This window comes from Rhincodon typus, chromosome 23, assembly GCF_021869965.1.
Source record: "Rhincodon typus isolate 14 chromosome 23, sRhiTyp1.1, whole genome shotgun sequence".
NCBI classification, from domain to species: Eukaryota; Metazoa; Chordata; class Chondrichthyes; order Orectolobiformes; family Rhincodontidae; genus Rhincodon; species Rhincodon typus.
In genome coordinates, this window is record NC_063354.1 from 45,783,596 (window position 1) to 45,799,864 (window position 16,269).

Genomic DNA, 16,269 nt, shown 5'->3' on the forward strand with positions numbered 1-16,269 from the left:
GAAACGTCAGCCTCTCTGCTCCTATGATGCTGCTTGGCCTGCTGTGTTCATCCAGCCCTGCACCTTGTTGTCTCGGATTCTCCAGCATCTGCAGTTCCTACTATCTCTGAAAACTAGTCTAATGGTCGCCATGTAACCACTGTTGATTGTCATAAAAACTCATCTTGTTTGCGAATGCCCTTTAGGGTAAGATATCTCTCATCCTACCTGGTCTGGCTTACATGTGACTTCAAACCTAAAGCAATATTGTTGGCTCTTAACTGTCCATTGGGCAATTCAGGATGGACAATACATGCTGGCATAGCCAGTGACACCCAGATGGTGTGGACAAATATCTAAAAAGAAACCCTGAACATTTATAATGTGACATCTTGCACACAATACCACACAAACAAAGATAAAACAATATAATTACAATCTATGATTGTTTCAGCCTTCCTTTAGTTTCTTACATGAGTTAATATTTTAGCTGAAGAGAAGGTGTTGCAAAGCAGAGGATTCTTTGTAAGCTGTAAGGCTTCTTACAATCAAATTTCTGAGGTTGATTCTCAGCTGAATTCAAAGTTGGAGCAGGCTGGGGAGTTCCCCTCCTTTAAGATAGTCCTAAGATGCTTAGTTGACTTGCAGCAAGCGATGACTTTCTGCTGGAACTCTGGCTTTGCAGAAAAGCTTCTTGTGTTAAAAGCAGGTAACAAAATAATGTCCTCATCAGGTAACTTAGAACACAGAACATAGAACACAGAACAGTACAGCACAGTACAGACCCTTCGGCCCACGATGTTGTGCCGAACTTTTACCCTAATCCTAAGGTCTATCTAACCTCCACCCATACCTTATACTATCATCCATATGCCTATCTAATAGCCGCTTAAATGCCCCTAATGAGGCCGACTCCGCTACCCTCTCCGGCAAGGCATTCCACATCCCTACCACTCTCTGAGTAAAGAACCTACCTCTGACGTCTCCCCTGTATCTACCTCCACTCACGTTAAAACTATGCTCCCCTTTAATAGCTATCTCCACCCTAGGAAAAAGTCTCTGGCTGTCCACTCTATCTACACCTCTGATCATTTTGTACACCTCTATCAAGTCACCTCTCATCCTTTGTCGTTCCAAAGAGAAAAGCCCGAGCTCTCTCAACCTTTCCTCGTAAGACCTTCCCTCCATTCCAGGCAACATCCTGGTAAATCTTCTCTGCACCTTTTCCAACGCCTCCACATCTTTCCTGTAATGAGGCGACCAGAACTGGACACAATACTCCAGATGTGGCCGAACCAGGCTTTTGTATAGCTGGAGCATAACTTCACGGCTCTTGAACTCGATCCCTCTATTAATGAAAGCTAACATACCATACGCCTTCTTAACAACTCTATCCAACTAGGTGGCAGCTTTCAGGGAACTGTGAACATGAACCCCAAGATCCCTCTGCTCCTCCACACTGCCAAGAATCTTTCCGTTAACCCTGTATTCTGCTTTCAAGTTTATCCTTCCAAAATGAATCACCTCACACTTTTCAGGGTTAAACTCCATCTACCACTTCTCAGCCCAGCTCTGCATCCTATCAATGTCCCTTTGTAACCTAGAACAGCCCTCCGCACTGTCCACAACGCGACCCACCTTCGTATCGTCCGCGAACTTGCTAATCCACCCTTCCACTCCTTCATCCAAATCATTTACAAACCTTGCCCAATTTCCAAGCCCTTTTTACAGAAAAAGTGAAATGTTGATTATGCATCCTGTGCAGTCACCTGACACCTTGAGATGCACGCTTAGTTTAGATGAGGGAACCAACTGCTGGAAGATTGATCAGATTCATTCACATTCAGCCCAGCCGCAAAGAGTTTTGATGTCGTATCTCCTCGGTGAAACAGGAAGACAATCTGGTTGGAATGCTGTAGGTCTCTTGCTGATGATCTATCCTTAAACAAAGGGATGTGTGAATTCCTGCTTAATTGTGAATGTCCATACTTAGTTAGCTAATTCTTTTATACTTTGCACTTTGAGTTCCATATAGTCCTAAGGTCATGTGGTTTGCGATAGCTATTTTAACAGTGTGATCAAAATTTTAAGGTAGTAGCTTAAAGTTTAAAATGTACATGACATGTACATTCGGAACATGATGTCAACTGTGGCACATTGGGATATCAGCTCAGCCTACATGTGGTATCTTTCGTGGTCATGTCCACCAAAACCAACTGTGTTGCCTTGGCTATATTCGCTGTCATCAGTTCTTCTTATTGGTATCAGTCTAAGTTACTAACAGCAAGTGGGAAAGGATGCTATCTCAGATTTAGTAGAACTGAGGCTCAGTTTTTGATAAATAGACATTTATTACATAGTACTTAAGAGTTAGTTATATTGTATTTTATTATTTATTATTTTATCAGTATTATATTACTGAATTATGAGAGTCCTAACTAAACTCAGGATATACTTAAAAGTACATAAAACGTATTTCATGATATCATCATCATAGAATCCCTACAGTGTGGAAACAGGCCTTTTGGCCCAAAAAGTCCACACCAACCCTCAGAGCATCCCACCCAGACCCATCCCCCGATAACCCACCTAACCTACACATCCCTGAACACTATGGGCAATTTCGCATGGCCAATCCACCTAACCTGCACATCTCTGGACTGTGGGTGGAAACCAGAGCACCCGGAGGAAACCCATGCAGACGTGGGGAGAATGTGCAATCTCCGCACAGATACTCACCCGAAGGTGGAATCGAACCCGGGTCCCTGGCGCAATGAGGTAGCAGTGTTAGCAACAGTGCCGCCCTTAAGTTAACTAAAATATCAGTTAACCTTTCAGGTGCTTGGACCTGTGGAACCTTGTCAAAGGCTTTACTCATGGTAGACTAATTGGTAAAATTAGACCACATGGGATTCAAGGTGAGCTTGTCAATTGGATTCAAAATTGGCTTAACATTAGGAGACATAGTGATAGTGGAGGGTTGTTTTTGGACTGGAGACCTATGATCCATGGTGTTCCACGTGGATTGGTGCTGGGTCCATTTTTGTTTGTCATTTATATAAACAATTTAAATGAGATTATGGTTAGTAAGTTTGCGGATGACACCAAGATTGGTGGTATAATGGACAGTGAAGAAGGTTATCTAAGGTTACAAAGAGATCTTGATCAATTCAGTCAGTGGGCTGAAGAGTGGCAGATGAAGTTTAATTTGGATAAATGTGAGATATTGCATTTTGGTAAAACAAACAAGGGCAGGACGTTTATAATTAAAAGCAGGGCCTTGTGTAGAGTTGTAAAACAGAGAGACCTAGGGGTTCAGGTCCATAATTCTTTGTAGTTTGCATCACATATGGGTAGGGTAATTAAGAAGGCGTGTAGCACACTTGCCTTCACTGCTCAGAGTATAGGAGTTGGGACTTAATGTTGAGATTGTATGGGACGTTAGTGAGGCTTCTTCTAGAGTACTGTGTCCAGTTTTGATCACCCTGTTATATGAAGGACATTATTAACTTGAAGAAGGTTCAGAAGAGAATTATCAGGATGTTGCTGGGAATGGAGGGTTTGAATTATGGGAGAGGCTAGATAGGCTGGGATGTTTTTCACTGGAGCATAGGAGGTTGAGGGGTGACCCTAAAGAAGCTTATAAAATCATGAGGGTACAGATAATGTGAATGGCAGGTGTCTTTTCTCTAGGGTGGGGCAGTTCAAGACGATGAGGCATATTTTTAAGGTGAGAGGACAAAGTTTTAAAAAAGACATGGGGGGCAATTTTTTTTTTAAACAGTGTGTGGTTCGTGTATGGAATGGATGCAGGTACAGTTACAACATTTAGAAAACACATAGATAAGTATATGAATAAGAAATGTTTGGAGAGATATGGGCCAAGTGCAGGCAACGGGACTAGTTTAGTTTGGGATTAGGGTTGACATAGACTGGTTGGACCAAAGGGTCTGTTTCCGTGCTGTATGACTCTATAACTGTGTACAATACAGGTAACACTCTGGCTTCTGAGTTAGAGGGTGTGGGTTTGAGTTCTGCTCCAGAGACCAGCATACATGAATCAGGCTGATGCTTCAGCACAACGCTGCTATATTTGTGGATAAGCTGTTAAACTGAGGCCCAGACTGCCATTTTAAATAAAGTAGGAGAGTTGCCCCAGTGTCCTGGCCACCAAAACATGTTTGGTCATTATCTCATTGTCATTTGTGAGATATCCCTGTGCACAAATTGACTTGCATATTTCCCAAATTAAAACAGTAAATACATTTTGACACCATTTCATTGCTTGTCAAAAGTTTTAGAGTATCCTGAAGTAGTAAAAATTACTATGTAAATACTAATAAACCACAGCAAATCAACATGGCTCCTGCAACAGCATCTCTTAAACCCAAAGATTTCTACCATCTAGAAAGATGAGAGTGAATGCATAGGAATACCACCAAGTAGAAGTTCCCATCCAACTCAAAACCCACCATCTTGATTTGGAAATGTATCTCTGTTTCCTCACTATCCTGGGTCAAAATCCCAGAGCTACCTTCCTAACAGAAGTGTGGATGTTCCTTCATCACATAGGCTGTAGTGATGCAAGACTGTTGCTCACCATCACCCCCAGACAATTAAAGATGGGTAATGAGTGCTGGTCCAGGCCATGAGATCCATATCCCATGACCGAATAATAAAAAGTGTTATTTTAATGTAGGTTCTGTATTTTTCTGGAGTAACTGAACTGTAAGAGATGATGGCAATCTCCCACCTATTGGAACCTGATCCTTACTAACATCTTGAATGTTGACTGCACTGAGTTGTCAGCCACATGGATGGTTACACCAGCCTGCTGAAACAGAATGGAGAAATCTGCTCAGCCGACTTCAGAGGATTTTCTAAGACAACCTCCATAATGCAGAAAGAATATCTGTCTTATTGAATACCTTAGTGTTTTGGTTCCAGACCGCAGTAACCCTTATCCAAACTTTTCTGTGTGGAGGATCACTGCAAAGATCGGCTTCCTGTCTTAACTTAGGAAAAAGCATAGGCCACCTAAAAGAAAACACTCTCATTTCATCAATATCTGGCAGAGATGTAATGTGCTAATCAGACATAAGCAAATAAAGCAAAACAGAAACCATGTAATCTTAGACACCCCAGTTTGGAAAGGGGAGGTCAGCATATTATGTGACTCTATCACTCTCTTCCACTGTCACTTTCCAGTAATATTGTTTGTATTTTACATTCCTTTTACTTCTTCCATCTCCATTCTGGGGTAAACTCATGGTTAAGTTAAATTCTCAACTCCATTCCTGGCATGTTTATGTTGTAGATATGTTACTGAATGTTGTGTTTTTACTTCAGTCTCTACAAAAGCACTTCAAGCTCCTAAGAAGTGTCAGACTGGCTTGATAAGATCAGATCAGTGTTCTTACCTTCTTTCATCTAGATTTGCTACACTATAGTGCCACATTCTGTTCTGCTCTGTGGCTCTCACATACTTTGTCTACACTGCAGTCTGACAGCAAATAACAGCAACTACACTCAAACAGAAGGTGTTTTCAAAGAAGTGAGTTTTTTGAGGTTCTCTTGGCCACCGGTCAGAGAATAGAGGATTTCTGAAGAAGGGTCTAGGCCCGAAACGTCAGTTTTCCTGCTCCTCTGACGCTGCTTGGCCTGCTGTGTTCATCCAGCTCTACACCTTGTTATCTCAGATTCTCCAGCATCTGCAGTTCCTACTATCTCTGACAGAATAGAGGAGCTGTGTTTGCTATCGCTTGGCCTGAGATGAAGGACAAAGCCATTTCTCATAGGCATTGGAATGCATTGGTTAAACCCATTAATATTCATTACAACAAGTATGAGAGCAGCAAAGTCCCTCCTGCAGACCAATACGAGTAACTGATTCCCTGCTGTATTCAGAGTATAAGGGAGTGGATTGGAATTAATTGCTTTAATAAATATTTTTTACAGAAATTATTTGCCTAAACTTCCTTGTGTGCTATATATGGTTAGTACCCCATTGCTCAAATACGGTTTAGCTAGTCGAAAAGACTATGCTCTGTGTTAGATCTGAAACTGATTTATCAGAAGCTGAGTATATGTTGACACAGGAGCAGGAGGAAGCCCTTCAGCCCTTTGAATTTATACTCCAACTCAATTAGATCATGGCTGATCTAAATCTTAAATCTATTAACCCACCAATACTTCATTTCCCTTGATATTTTACCAACAAAGTTAAACAATCTCAGGCTTTCATTTGACCCCAAGCATTAACAGCCATTTGACAAAGTCAGTTCCAAATTTCCACTGCCCTTTGTTCTGGTCACCCTGCTATAGGAAGGATATTGTTTAATTTGAAAGGGTGCAGAAAAGATTTACAAGGAAGTTGCCAGGTCTGGAGGGTTTGAGGTATCGGGAGAGGCTGAATAGGCTGGGGCATTTTTCCTGGAGTATCAGAAGCTAAGGGGTGACCTTACAGAGGTTTATAAAATCATGAGGGGCATGGATAGGCCAAATAGCCAAAATCTTTTTCCTAGGGTGGGAGAGTCCAAAACTAGAGGGCATAGGTTTATGGTGAGAGGGGAATGATTTAAAAAGGACCTGAGGGGTAACTTTTTCACCCAGAGGGTTGTGCGTGTATGGAATGAGCTGCCAGAGGAAGTGGTGGAGGGAGGTAAAATTACAACTTCTAAAAGGCATCTGGAAGGGCACATGAATAAAAAGGCTTTAGAGGGATATGGGCCAAATGCTGGCAAATGGGACCAGGTCAGATGGGGATGTTTGGTCTGCATGGACAAGTTAGACCAAAGGGTCTGTTTCTGTGCTGTATGATTCTATAAGTTAGAAATCGTTGTCTCCCTCTTGAGATTGAGGTCAACATTACATGAGCATTTTTTAATTTATCATACCTGTGCATTGCCTTTTAGTGACTTTTGTGGGTGGTAATCTAAATCTTTTGTTTCCCCACAGTTCGTCATCACTAGGCATTCAGAGAATTTTTTGATTTGCCCTTCTTGCAACCTAAACAGATTACAAACTCCTAATTTGTTATCTTTAGCAACCTTGGATATATACTCTCTATTCTTTAATCTAAGTCCCACTAATCATTAAATGTTTGCCTAACCACTAAACTGTCCCTTACTTCCCAACCAATTTCCAGTCTATGTTTCCAACCCAACATCAGAGGGTTATCCTCCAATTCATACTGTTTTTTTCTTGAAAGCGACATCTTATTTGGAACCTTGTCAAATATCTTTCCGTAATCTGTATAGACAACATCCATTCACCATGTTAGTGATCTCTAGGGTAAAAAAAAAGCTACATTTTTCTGGTGTGACCGACTCGTCTCAATTCCATGCTTGTTCAAACTGTCTAAGTGCTCTGTCACTCTGTCCCTGGTGATTGATCTCAGCGACTTCCCACGACTGATGGATCTGTAGTTAAATGAACTTTGTCTTTCCTAAATAATAAAGTGACATTTGAAATGTTCTAATCCAATCACACAATTTCCAAATCTATCTAACGTGCAAATATTGTGACTAAGATCCTACAGTTTCTTCACCGGTCTGCTGCATTTTCACTTTCCATATCTTTGATGCTGCACTTTATTTTTTTTGTGCATGGCATGTGTGTGTTGTTGGTAAGGTCAGCAGTTATTGCTACTTTCTTAAACTTCTACAGTTTCCATTCCAGAATTTTGATCTAGCGGCAATGAAAGAACAGTAATGCATTAGGATTATGTGCAAATTGCGTGGCAAGTTGCTACAGTGCATCTTTCAGATGGTACACACTGATGCCACTGCACACTGGTGGTGAAGGGAATACATGTTTAGGAAGATGAATAGGGTCCTTACCTAGTTTGGCTGCTTTGTCTTAGATGGTGACGAGTTCCTAGAGTGGTGTTGAAGTAGCATTTAGTCAATCAAGTGAAGAGTATTCCATTGCACTCTGTTGTCTGTAGGTAGTGGAAAGCTTTGGGAGTCAGAAGGTGAATAACCTGCAACAGAGTACAAACCTCTGACCAGAATTTATTTGGCCGTTATCGTCAGTATTGACCCAAGTATCTTGATTTTTGATGGCTGGCAATGGTAATTTTGTTGAATATCAAAGGGATATGGTTAGATTCTCTTGGTCATGGTCATTGCTTGGAACTGTACGACACTGATTTTACTTATCACTTATCAACTCAATCTGGAATGTTGTCAAGGCCTTACTGCTCACGTGTGCAGTCAGCTTCATTTTCTGCAGTCACAAAAGACACTGAATCCTGCAATCATGCCCATTTCTGAAATTATGGTGAAGGAACAGTTAAAGTTGGTTGGGCCAAGCTACTTCCTAAGGAATTCCCGTAGTAAGATCCTGAAACTAAATTGATGGGCGTACAAAAACCACAACCATTTATTTTAGGTGTGACTTCAGTCCATGGGGAAGTTTTTCAATATTCATTTGATTTTACCAGGGCTCCTTGACGCCATAATTGGTCAGATGCTGTCTTGATGTCAAGGATAGTCACTATTGGTTCATGTCTGGTATTTGGATACTTTGTTCATGTTCAAACCAGGACTGTTGTAAGGTCTGGAACCAAGTGGTCCTAGAGGAACTCAAACTGAGTTTCAGTGGCAGATGATCATTGATTAAATGTTGTTTTAAAGCAATGTCATGATGACCTTTCCATCACCAAGATTGCCTATTTTCACCTCTGTAACACTGCCTCATTCCACTGTTGCTGAAAACGTCATCCACACCTTTACTACCTCTAGACTTCACGATCTAACACACTATTGGCCAGCCTCCCATCTCGTATCCTAAATCAACTTTTACTCATTCAAAACTGTGTATTGCTTTTCTGAAATTGCACCAGATTCCATTTGCCTATCCCAGCATTTTGACTTACATTGGTTCCCAGTTAAGCCATGCAACAATTTAAAGATTCTCAACTTTGGTTTCATATCCCACTGTAGCCATGTCACTTCTAATCCCAGTCTTAAAGCCTTCAAGATCTCTGCATTCCACCATTTGATGGCTGGGCTTTCAGCTGCCTTGGCTGCTAAGCTCTAGGTTTGCCTCCTAAATTTTGTCATATCTCTGTTTCTCCTCCTTGAAAATATTCCTTAAAGTTGCATCTGTGGCTTTTGCTGTTCAACTCCTTTGTCCTGATATGCTCTGTTGTCAGATTTTGATTGGTAATGTTCTTGTGAAGTACCTGAGGACATTGTGCTGTGTTAAAGACTCTATATAAATGTAAGTTAATGTTTTCCTCTTGGTTTGATACTATCATTTACCCCATATACTTAGGTAATCTTTGGGGCCATTGGGTGCTTATCAGCAATCAAAACTCATCTTTTCTAACAATCAGCACCTCCAGAGAGAGACATTTGGCCCTCAATTTCTTATTGTTGATCTTGATTTCCTCCCTTTCGGTCACTCTTTCTTTTTGTTCATAATAATGACATTAGACAAATCAAATTACCATGGAGTAATGGGATTGAGTTGCCAGTGTTGGATCAAGAACTGGGGAGCAGACTCATATTCTAATTAGCCAAGAATTAAGTAGCGAGGTCACACTCCAGCAATTGGATGGTAGAGAGCTCATTATTGGACCATGCACCTGGTATTAAAACTATAGCACTAGATTTTTTTTATTCATTCATAATGTGGGCATTGCTGGGCTGGCATTTATTGTCCATTGTTGCAGTATCCACTTTATTGTGGAGATGTGCTTCTGTTTTGCTTCCAATTACTTAAGATGAGAGAGCCTGTCACAACGTGGATGATCTTGTCCATGAAATTACACATTTTTCTTGACCTTTGCTATTCAATATATTTTTCATCATTAAGTCGTTTCCATGCAAGTGGTTTAATTTAGTGTTGAAGCTTTCTTTACTGTGGAGGGCTGTTGAGGCTGAGTATATTCAAGACTAAGATAGATTTATAATTGGTAACGGAATTAAGGATTATGGGGATAAAGAAGGAAAGTGAATTTGAGGATTATCAGATCATCTTTTGAATGGTGGAGCAGACTTAATGGACAAAATAGCTTTCTTCTTTTCCCATGTCTAATGGTCTTAAGCCTGTCAGTTTGTCTGATAGCCCTTTCAGAACTACCTTTGTTTACAAAGATGGAGGACCAATGTAGGCATTAGAGATACTGGAACATTCTCATAAGGTCAATTCCACAAGTCCTGGCAACTCTCCTGTGTTTTGTCCAAGTGCCCACTTTTTGTGTGCAGGTCTGAATGATGGGCAGCAGGAGGTTTTTCATCTGTAGGTTTAGCCATCACAGCCAAGCCCAATCCTGCCCTGTGTCCACATGCATTCTTTCTAGTTGGAATTGATGAAGAAGGAACTGAGCTGGGAGGCTTTAGTAGTTTTTGTTCTGCATGATCTGGGAGCGCAAGGCTCCATGGTGCCGCAGTCTTATAAATGGAGCTTTCTATGGTAGTGGTCACCACACACATAATTGATGCATTTGCTAGTATTTGAGCTCCAAAGATGCAGTGAAATGGGAAATCTGTATTTTTTGTAGGACTTGAAAGCTGCTGTCAATTCTTCATTTCCAATCAAAAGTGCAGAACTAGGTTTCTATTCTCTTCTCTTTTTTCCCCCATTAGCCGTATTAATTGTGGGTCTTTCATCGCCAGTATTCCAGCGGCCGTAAGTTAAACAGGACAACAACACATTTGGATGCTAATTCTCATTTGCATGCAACCCAAACTTAAAGGCTTCTCTTGTACTCTGACAGCTGTTATCGACAATAAATTCTTACTGCTAATATGAAGCAAGTGTTGCAATGTGCTTGCTTTTCCGTTCCCTCTTCTGCTTCTAATTCCACACTACAACTCTGCTTGTTTCCAGCGCCTTTTTTGTACACTGTTCCAATTCTCAGCTGTTCCGCAGATGGTTTTTTTGAGTTGTCAGTGCAGTGACACTGAGTTTCACATTTCATAAAGGATTGCAAGCAAACTAGTGTGCTTTCTTTAATCAATGTTGGTCAGGCTGCTGAGTCTGACAGCAGTACAATCTCTGTGTCAGTTTAGTGCATGCTCTCTGTACTGGGTGCAGTATATATCATCAGACTTCAGCAAATTGCTGCTCACTGTTCCGGGCGTTTTGGTATGTCACAGTACAGAAGCATATCTTTTAACTCCATCAAGTCTGCATCAATGAGCCAAACTCCCTTTTCTGCTAACTCAATTGTACCCTTAAATATTTGTCTTTTTCAAAAGAAAGTTTATTAATGATATTTGTGAAAGACAAATCTCTATTGTAGCCACCATCTGTAAATAGTTTCTACAAAAAAAAATTTCTACACTTCAATTCTTTCTGTAATCTTAAATTTGTACTCAGTCCCTTGTTCTTATTTCATTAGCTGTTAAAGTTGTAATTGAGCAGAGTTTAAATGTTTTGATACTGAGGTCAATCCCACGCTGTATTGTAAAATTTCCAAGGTCTTGCTGTGACATACACCTTTTTCATAAGATGCAATGAAAAGCTAAACAAATATCAGGTTTGAAGTGGGTGTGAGGATTACAGTGTTTAACCTGGGAATATCATGTCTAGGAAGGCAAGCTTGGAATATAAAATTACGTGGCCAGATAGATGTTATAGGATGTAGCTTGACTTAGGTGTGCATAACCGAGAGATTAAATAGTCCCTGCAAGAGTGAATTGTGCATGATCCAAATGCTATATGTTCCTGGTGTATAACATGTAGCAAAGATCCCACCCTATGACTCTTGTAAATTGCAAGATAAAAGGTATGTATAATATCCTAGAATAAAAGGTGGCCTGTGAGTTGGTTAGTCCATTAAAAAGCATAAAGAAAGCAGAGTGCCAACCTTCTCCTCCAGCACGTTACTTCCTCGAATGATGATTTTCTAGGGACTTGCTGAAAGAAGACTTCTTGATGATAAGACAGAATTGGAGGAAGGGCTGTCCCTGGGTTTGATTTGTGCACTGCACTGTGGAAAATGTTGCTGCAGTCAAGAGCATTATCTGGGGCATCAGAAGAACTGAGAACAAAACAAGAATTTCACATTTTAATCAAAAACATATTCAAGAAAGTTACATGGTGTGCATCCTCCTTATTTGTTCCATGTAGTATTTGTCAGTTGAGTGCTCACTGCAGGATAATGCAGGGTGTCATCAGGTTTTGAAGCTGACTCTCTCGATTATTTTGTTGAAGGTGTCGACATGCAGCCATTGCCAAGTATTTTGGAGATGAGGTGCCAGCCTGTAATCGAACCTGTGATCATTGTAAGAATCCAGAGATTGTGATGAGACAGCTGGATTCCCTTCAGAGATTCGAAATCAGCAAGGCTCAGACATCTGTTAAAATGCCAACATCCCAGGGGCCATTTGGGTACATCCACGATCTGTATGAAGGAGGAAGGAAGGGCTATGGCTTTGAAAGGTAATGTTCATCATGGTAAGATTTATTACCAATATTTGCAATTGATGCATAGTGTATGCAAATGTTGGCACTTTGTTTGAACATTGTAAGAAAGGAGACGGTAGCTAAATTTGAGATGTTACCAGGCTCACAATGGACAAGCCATCTCCTAAAGGGTTCTCATTGTCACCAATTGCATTTTGGAACTGCATGACCAACCTCTCTATCAAAGCACAATTAATGTTGATTTATCATGAAAACAGATGTTTTGTTGTTGGTTTGAGATTAATGGATTAAGGAAAAATTCTCCTTAGTTTGTCAAACCTGGCTTCACACATCGCTAACAGTACAATGCTATCTTTGAGAGCTGATGGACGTGACTGGAAACACACAATCAAAACTTTTATCTTGCACTCATTGGGACTGATAGCAAAGAACCAAACAATTTAAGATAACACTAATTTATTTAATTATAATTGGCATGAAGATGCCGCAGGAACTATTAGCTCTCAATCGTCGTTAGCTGTGAAATCTCAGACCAGGCAAGTAGATTCTGATTGGTCAGGGCACTGTCATTGGGGAATGCAGCAGGGATTGGCAGTTCCAATGACCCTTTCCTCAATTAAAATGGTACAACGTGATCAAATTCCTTAGCCTACATAGAACAGGATCCTTTGTGTTAATTATACAAAGCAAATAGCAAGGGCAAATTCATCATGCTGTGAGCCTGACAAATGATCTTAAATTGGTTTCCCATGTGGTTCTTAGCTTAGTCAGGGTTATTCAGTAAATGGCAGCCAATAGACGAATCACATCTAATGTTGGGCATGGTCTTGTGAGGTTGTTGACTTGCTCGCCGAGCTGGCTTGTTGTTGTTCAGATGTTTTGTCACCATGCTAGGTGACATCATCAGTGGAGCCTCCGATGAAGCGATGTTATTCTACTCCACTTGGAATTTATACTGTCTGGTCCATTATGGTGAGTATTGTCATTTCTGGTTTTGATCTGTATGGGTTTATATATGGGGTGCAATTCTATATGTTTGTTGGGCTACTATGGTTACTATGTCCCAGGTAAACTGATGGCCTTCGTTGTCTGAATGTACAGATATTAAGGAGAGTTCATCATGCCGTTTTGCTGCTAGCTGATGTTCATGTATGCTGATGGCTAGTTTCCTTCCTGTCTGTCCTGTTTGTGGCAGTCTGTACATTCAGGCAATGATGGCCATCAGTTTAACTGGGACAAAGTAACCACAGTAGCCCAAGCCAAACATAGACATGCATGGGAATTTCTAGAGGCATGGTTCTCCACCCATACTTCAATCAACAAACATATAGAATTGGACCCCATATACAAACTCATACAGATCAAAACTGGAAATGACAGTACTCGCCATAATGGACCAGACAGTATAAATTCCAAGCGGAATAAAATTAACATCACTTCATCGGAGGCTCCACTGATGATGTCACGTAGCGTGGTGATGAAACATTTGAACAAAAACAAGCCAGCTCGGTGAGCAAGTCAACAACCTTATCTACAACCTGAGCTACAGATCTTAGCTAAAACTTTAAATCGCCTTCTGAGGTTTGCAAGCATGGATTGGTTGAGCACGATCAGCATATGGGCTGTGGTGGATTGTCAAAGGGATATGTTGTTTGATATAACAACATCTGGCAATCATTGAGACTTATGACATACTTACCCGGTATTTTATCTATGCTGAAAATTATATCCAGACTGATTTGTGTTGACTGCACTGTTCAGGAACACATGTGGTCCGTGGGTCTTTTCATGAGTTGTGCAAGATACAGCAAGTAGAGGTTTGGTTAGGGTAGGTATTTATCACTAAAGGTGTCTCAAAAATTTGAATAACAGGTGAAGCTTGCCGTCATAAACTGCTAATTTGCAGTACAAACACAAATGGTGTTCTTGAGTGTGGGAGACTCCTATAAAGTCAAAAGGACGTTTTACCTGCCACACAAATGAGTAATGTGATATGAGTAGGTGTGAGCGCAATGCCATCTTTGTTAAGTCGTACATCCCAATGACTGGCAGACCACGTCAAACAACACATCTCTTTGACCATTCGCATTGTGCAAAATGTGCTCAACCAGTTTGTGCTTGCAAACCTCAGAATACCATGTCCAATGTACCATGTCCAGATGTGATTCTACTATTGGGAACGTTCATTAAGTAATTCTGACTGTGCTCAGAATTAGACAGGAAACCAATTTAAGATGATCCGTTAGGCAGTGTGATCCATTTGCATTATTAGAAGCTACATATAATAACATACAGGACCCTGTTCTATGTAGGCAAAAAGGAATTTGTCCCTTAATTGCACCTCTTTCATTGAGGAAAGATCATAGAGAGTGTCAATCCCTGCTGATTTCCCCATGACAGCCCCCTGACCAATCGGAATCTACCTTGCTTGGTCTGAGTTGTAACGTTTTCTTTTTTCACAAAACCATGCGTAAAGATTTGGTTCAATGCAGGACACAAACTGCAAGATGGAAACTCATTCAGTGAAATCAAGCATGCCAAGAAGCAATGATTTGGTGACACTAAACTTGGCTTGTAAAAGCCTGAAGATTTTAGCAGGAGGAATACAACAAGTTCCACAATATCAAATCATTCTGCATATTATTTCATCACTTTTAGCATATGACATCGGCATGGATTTACAGATAGGCAGTGACTACTGTGACTGTTAGGAGTTGTCACATTGTGTGAAATGGTCTGTTGCAAATTATTGCAGCCTGAATTCTTGTTATTTGACCAGTTCAGTCCTCTTGTTTAGTTGATTCCACTGTCTTTCAGATATGGTAATGAAGATGGTGATAACGAATCAGATGGAGAAAATGAGTCCAGAAAAAAGGAATGGAACGCATTTTTTCATAAACAGATGAAGCTACGGAAGGTAAAGTTGATAAAGAACTGATTTAAGATCAGATGAACACTTGGCCAATTTGGTAGTTATTAGTAGCAGTGAATTCAGTTTGCATTAAATGGTCATCGGTAAGCATCAGACTCTCAGCTGTAAAGGATATTGTCACCAATCCAAAACTGAAAGGGGAGAGGCAGGTGGAAAGTGGTGTGATTAAACACTCTGAGATAGTAAGAACTGCCGATGCTGGAGTTAGAGATAACACAGTGTGGAGCTGGAGGAGCACAGCAGGCCAGGCAGCATTAGAGGAGCAGGAAAGTTGACATTTTGGGTCGGGACCCTTCTTTAGAAATGGGGGAGGGGGAAGGGATCTCAGAAATGAATAGAAAGAGGAGGGATGGGGATGGGGAAGGTGCGTGGGATGGTGATAGGTGAGTGCAGGTAGGCAGTGGTCGGGATTGGTCAATAAGATGGGAGGAGCAGATAGGTGGGAAAGAAGATGGACAGGTTGTGTCAGGTCAAGGAGGCGGGGATGAGAGGGAGGGCTGGTCATGGGATGAGGCTGGGAGTGGGGAGATTAAAATACCCTGTTTCCCATGCAAGGTATCTCCTAATCTCTAACTTAATTTCCCATAGAATGGAGAGCCTGAAAAGGATAACTTCGTACCACCTGGTGAGTCTGATTAAAATAATTTACAAGTTTCACTGTTTGTTTCATATATTTTCAGTGTAAAGGAAATGTATAAATCTTGCACACCATGTATGATAATTCCATCATCAGGTTTGTGCTGCTATTGGTACAAAGACTATGGCCAAGCACTGCCGTATCCATCCTCTCATATCACGTAAGCATGGAAAAGAACTCCTGAATGCCAAAATCTTCTGAGGTAAACTTACAAAAAAGATACAGCACCATTCAACCCAGTTAGTTTATACAGTTCCTGGAGACGAAGGATGACTTTATACCATTCTGGAGATAGTCATTAGGCGACTAGGCAGTCTAGTGTTGGTTCGTACACCCT

The 16,269-nt window shown here is 40.9% G+C and overlaps 1 protein-coding gene and 1 long non-coding RNA gene across 4 annotated transcripts in view; one reads left to right on the top strand and one right to left on the bottom strand.

Annotated features, from left to right (window-relative positions):
• LOC109922632 overlaps nt 1–1,910 on the bottom strand; it is a 5,818-nt gene extending 3,908 nt beyond the window's left edge. Inside the window, exons 1-2 of one of the 3 annotated variants that reach the window (XR_007264548.1) lie at nt 1,749–1,910; nt 453–652 (exon numbers count right to left, since the gene is read on the bottom strand). This is a non-coding gene — a long non-coding RNA (uncharacterized LOC109922632). Of the gene's footprint in view, nt 1–452; nt 740–1,748 lie in introns of those variants that run through there. The other 2 variants (XR_007264549.1, XR_007264547.1) reach the window with 2 other exon arrangements.
• The window catches only part of recql5 (RecQ helicase-like 5), a 90,317-nt gene that overhangs the window by 42,433 nt on the left and 31,615 nt on the right, over nt 1–16,269 (top strand). The window contains exons 7-9 of the mRNA XM_048611153.1: nt 12,151–12,378; nt 15,181–15,280; nt 15,884–15,920. Of these exons, the coding sequence (XP_048467110.1) occupies nt 12,151–12,378; nt 15,181–15,280; nt 15,884–15,920 (365 nt within the window). The remainder of the gene's footprint in view (nt 1–12,150; nt 12,379–15,180; nt 15,281–15,883; nt 15,921–16,269) is intronic.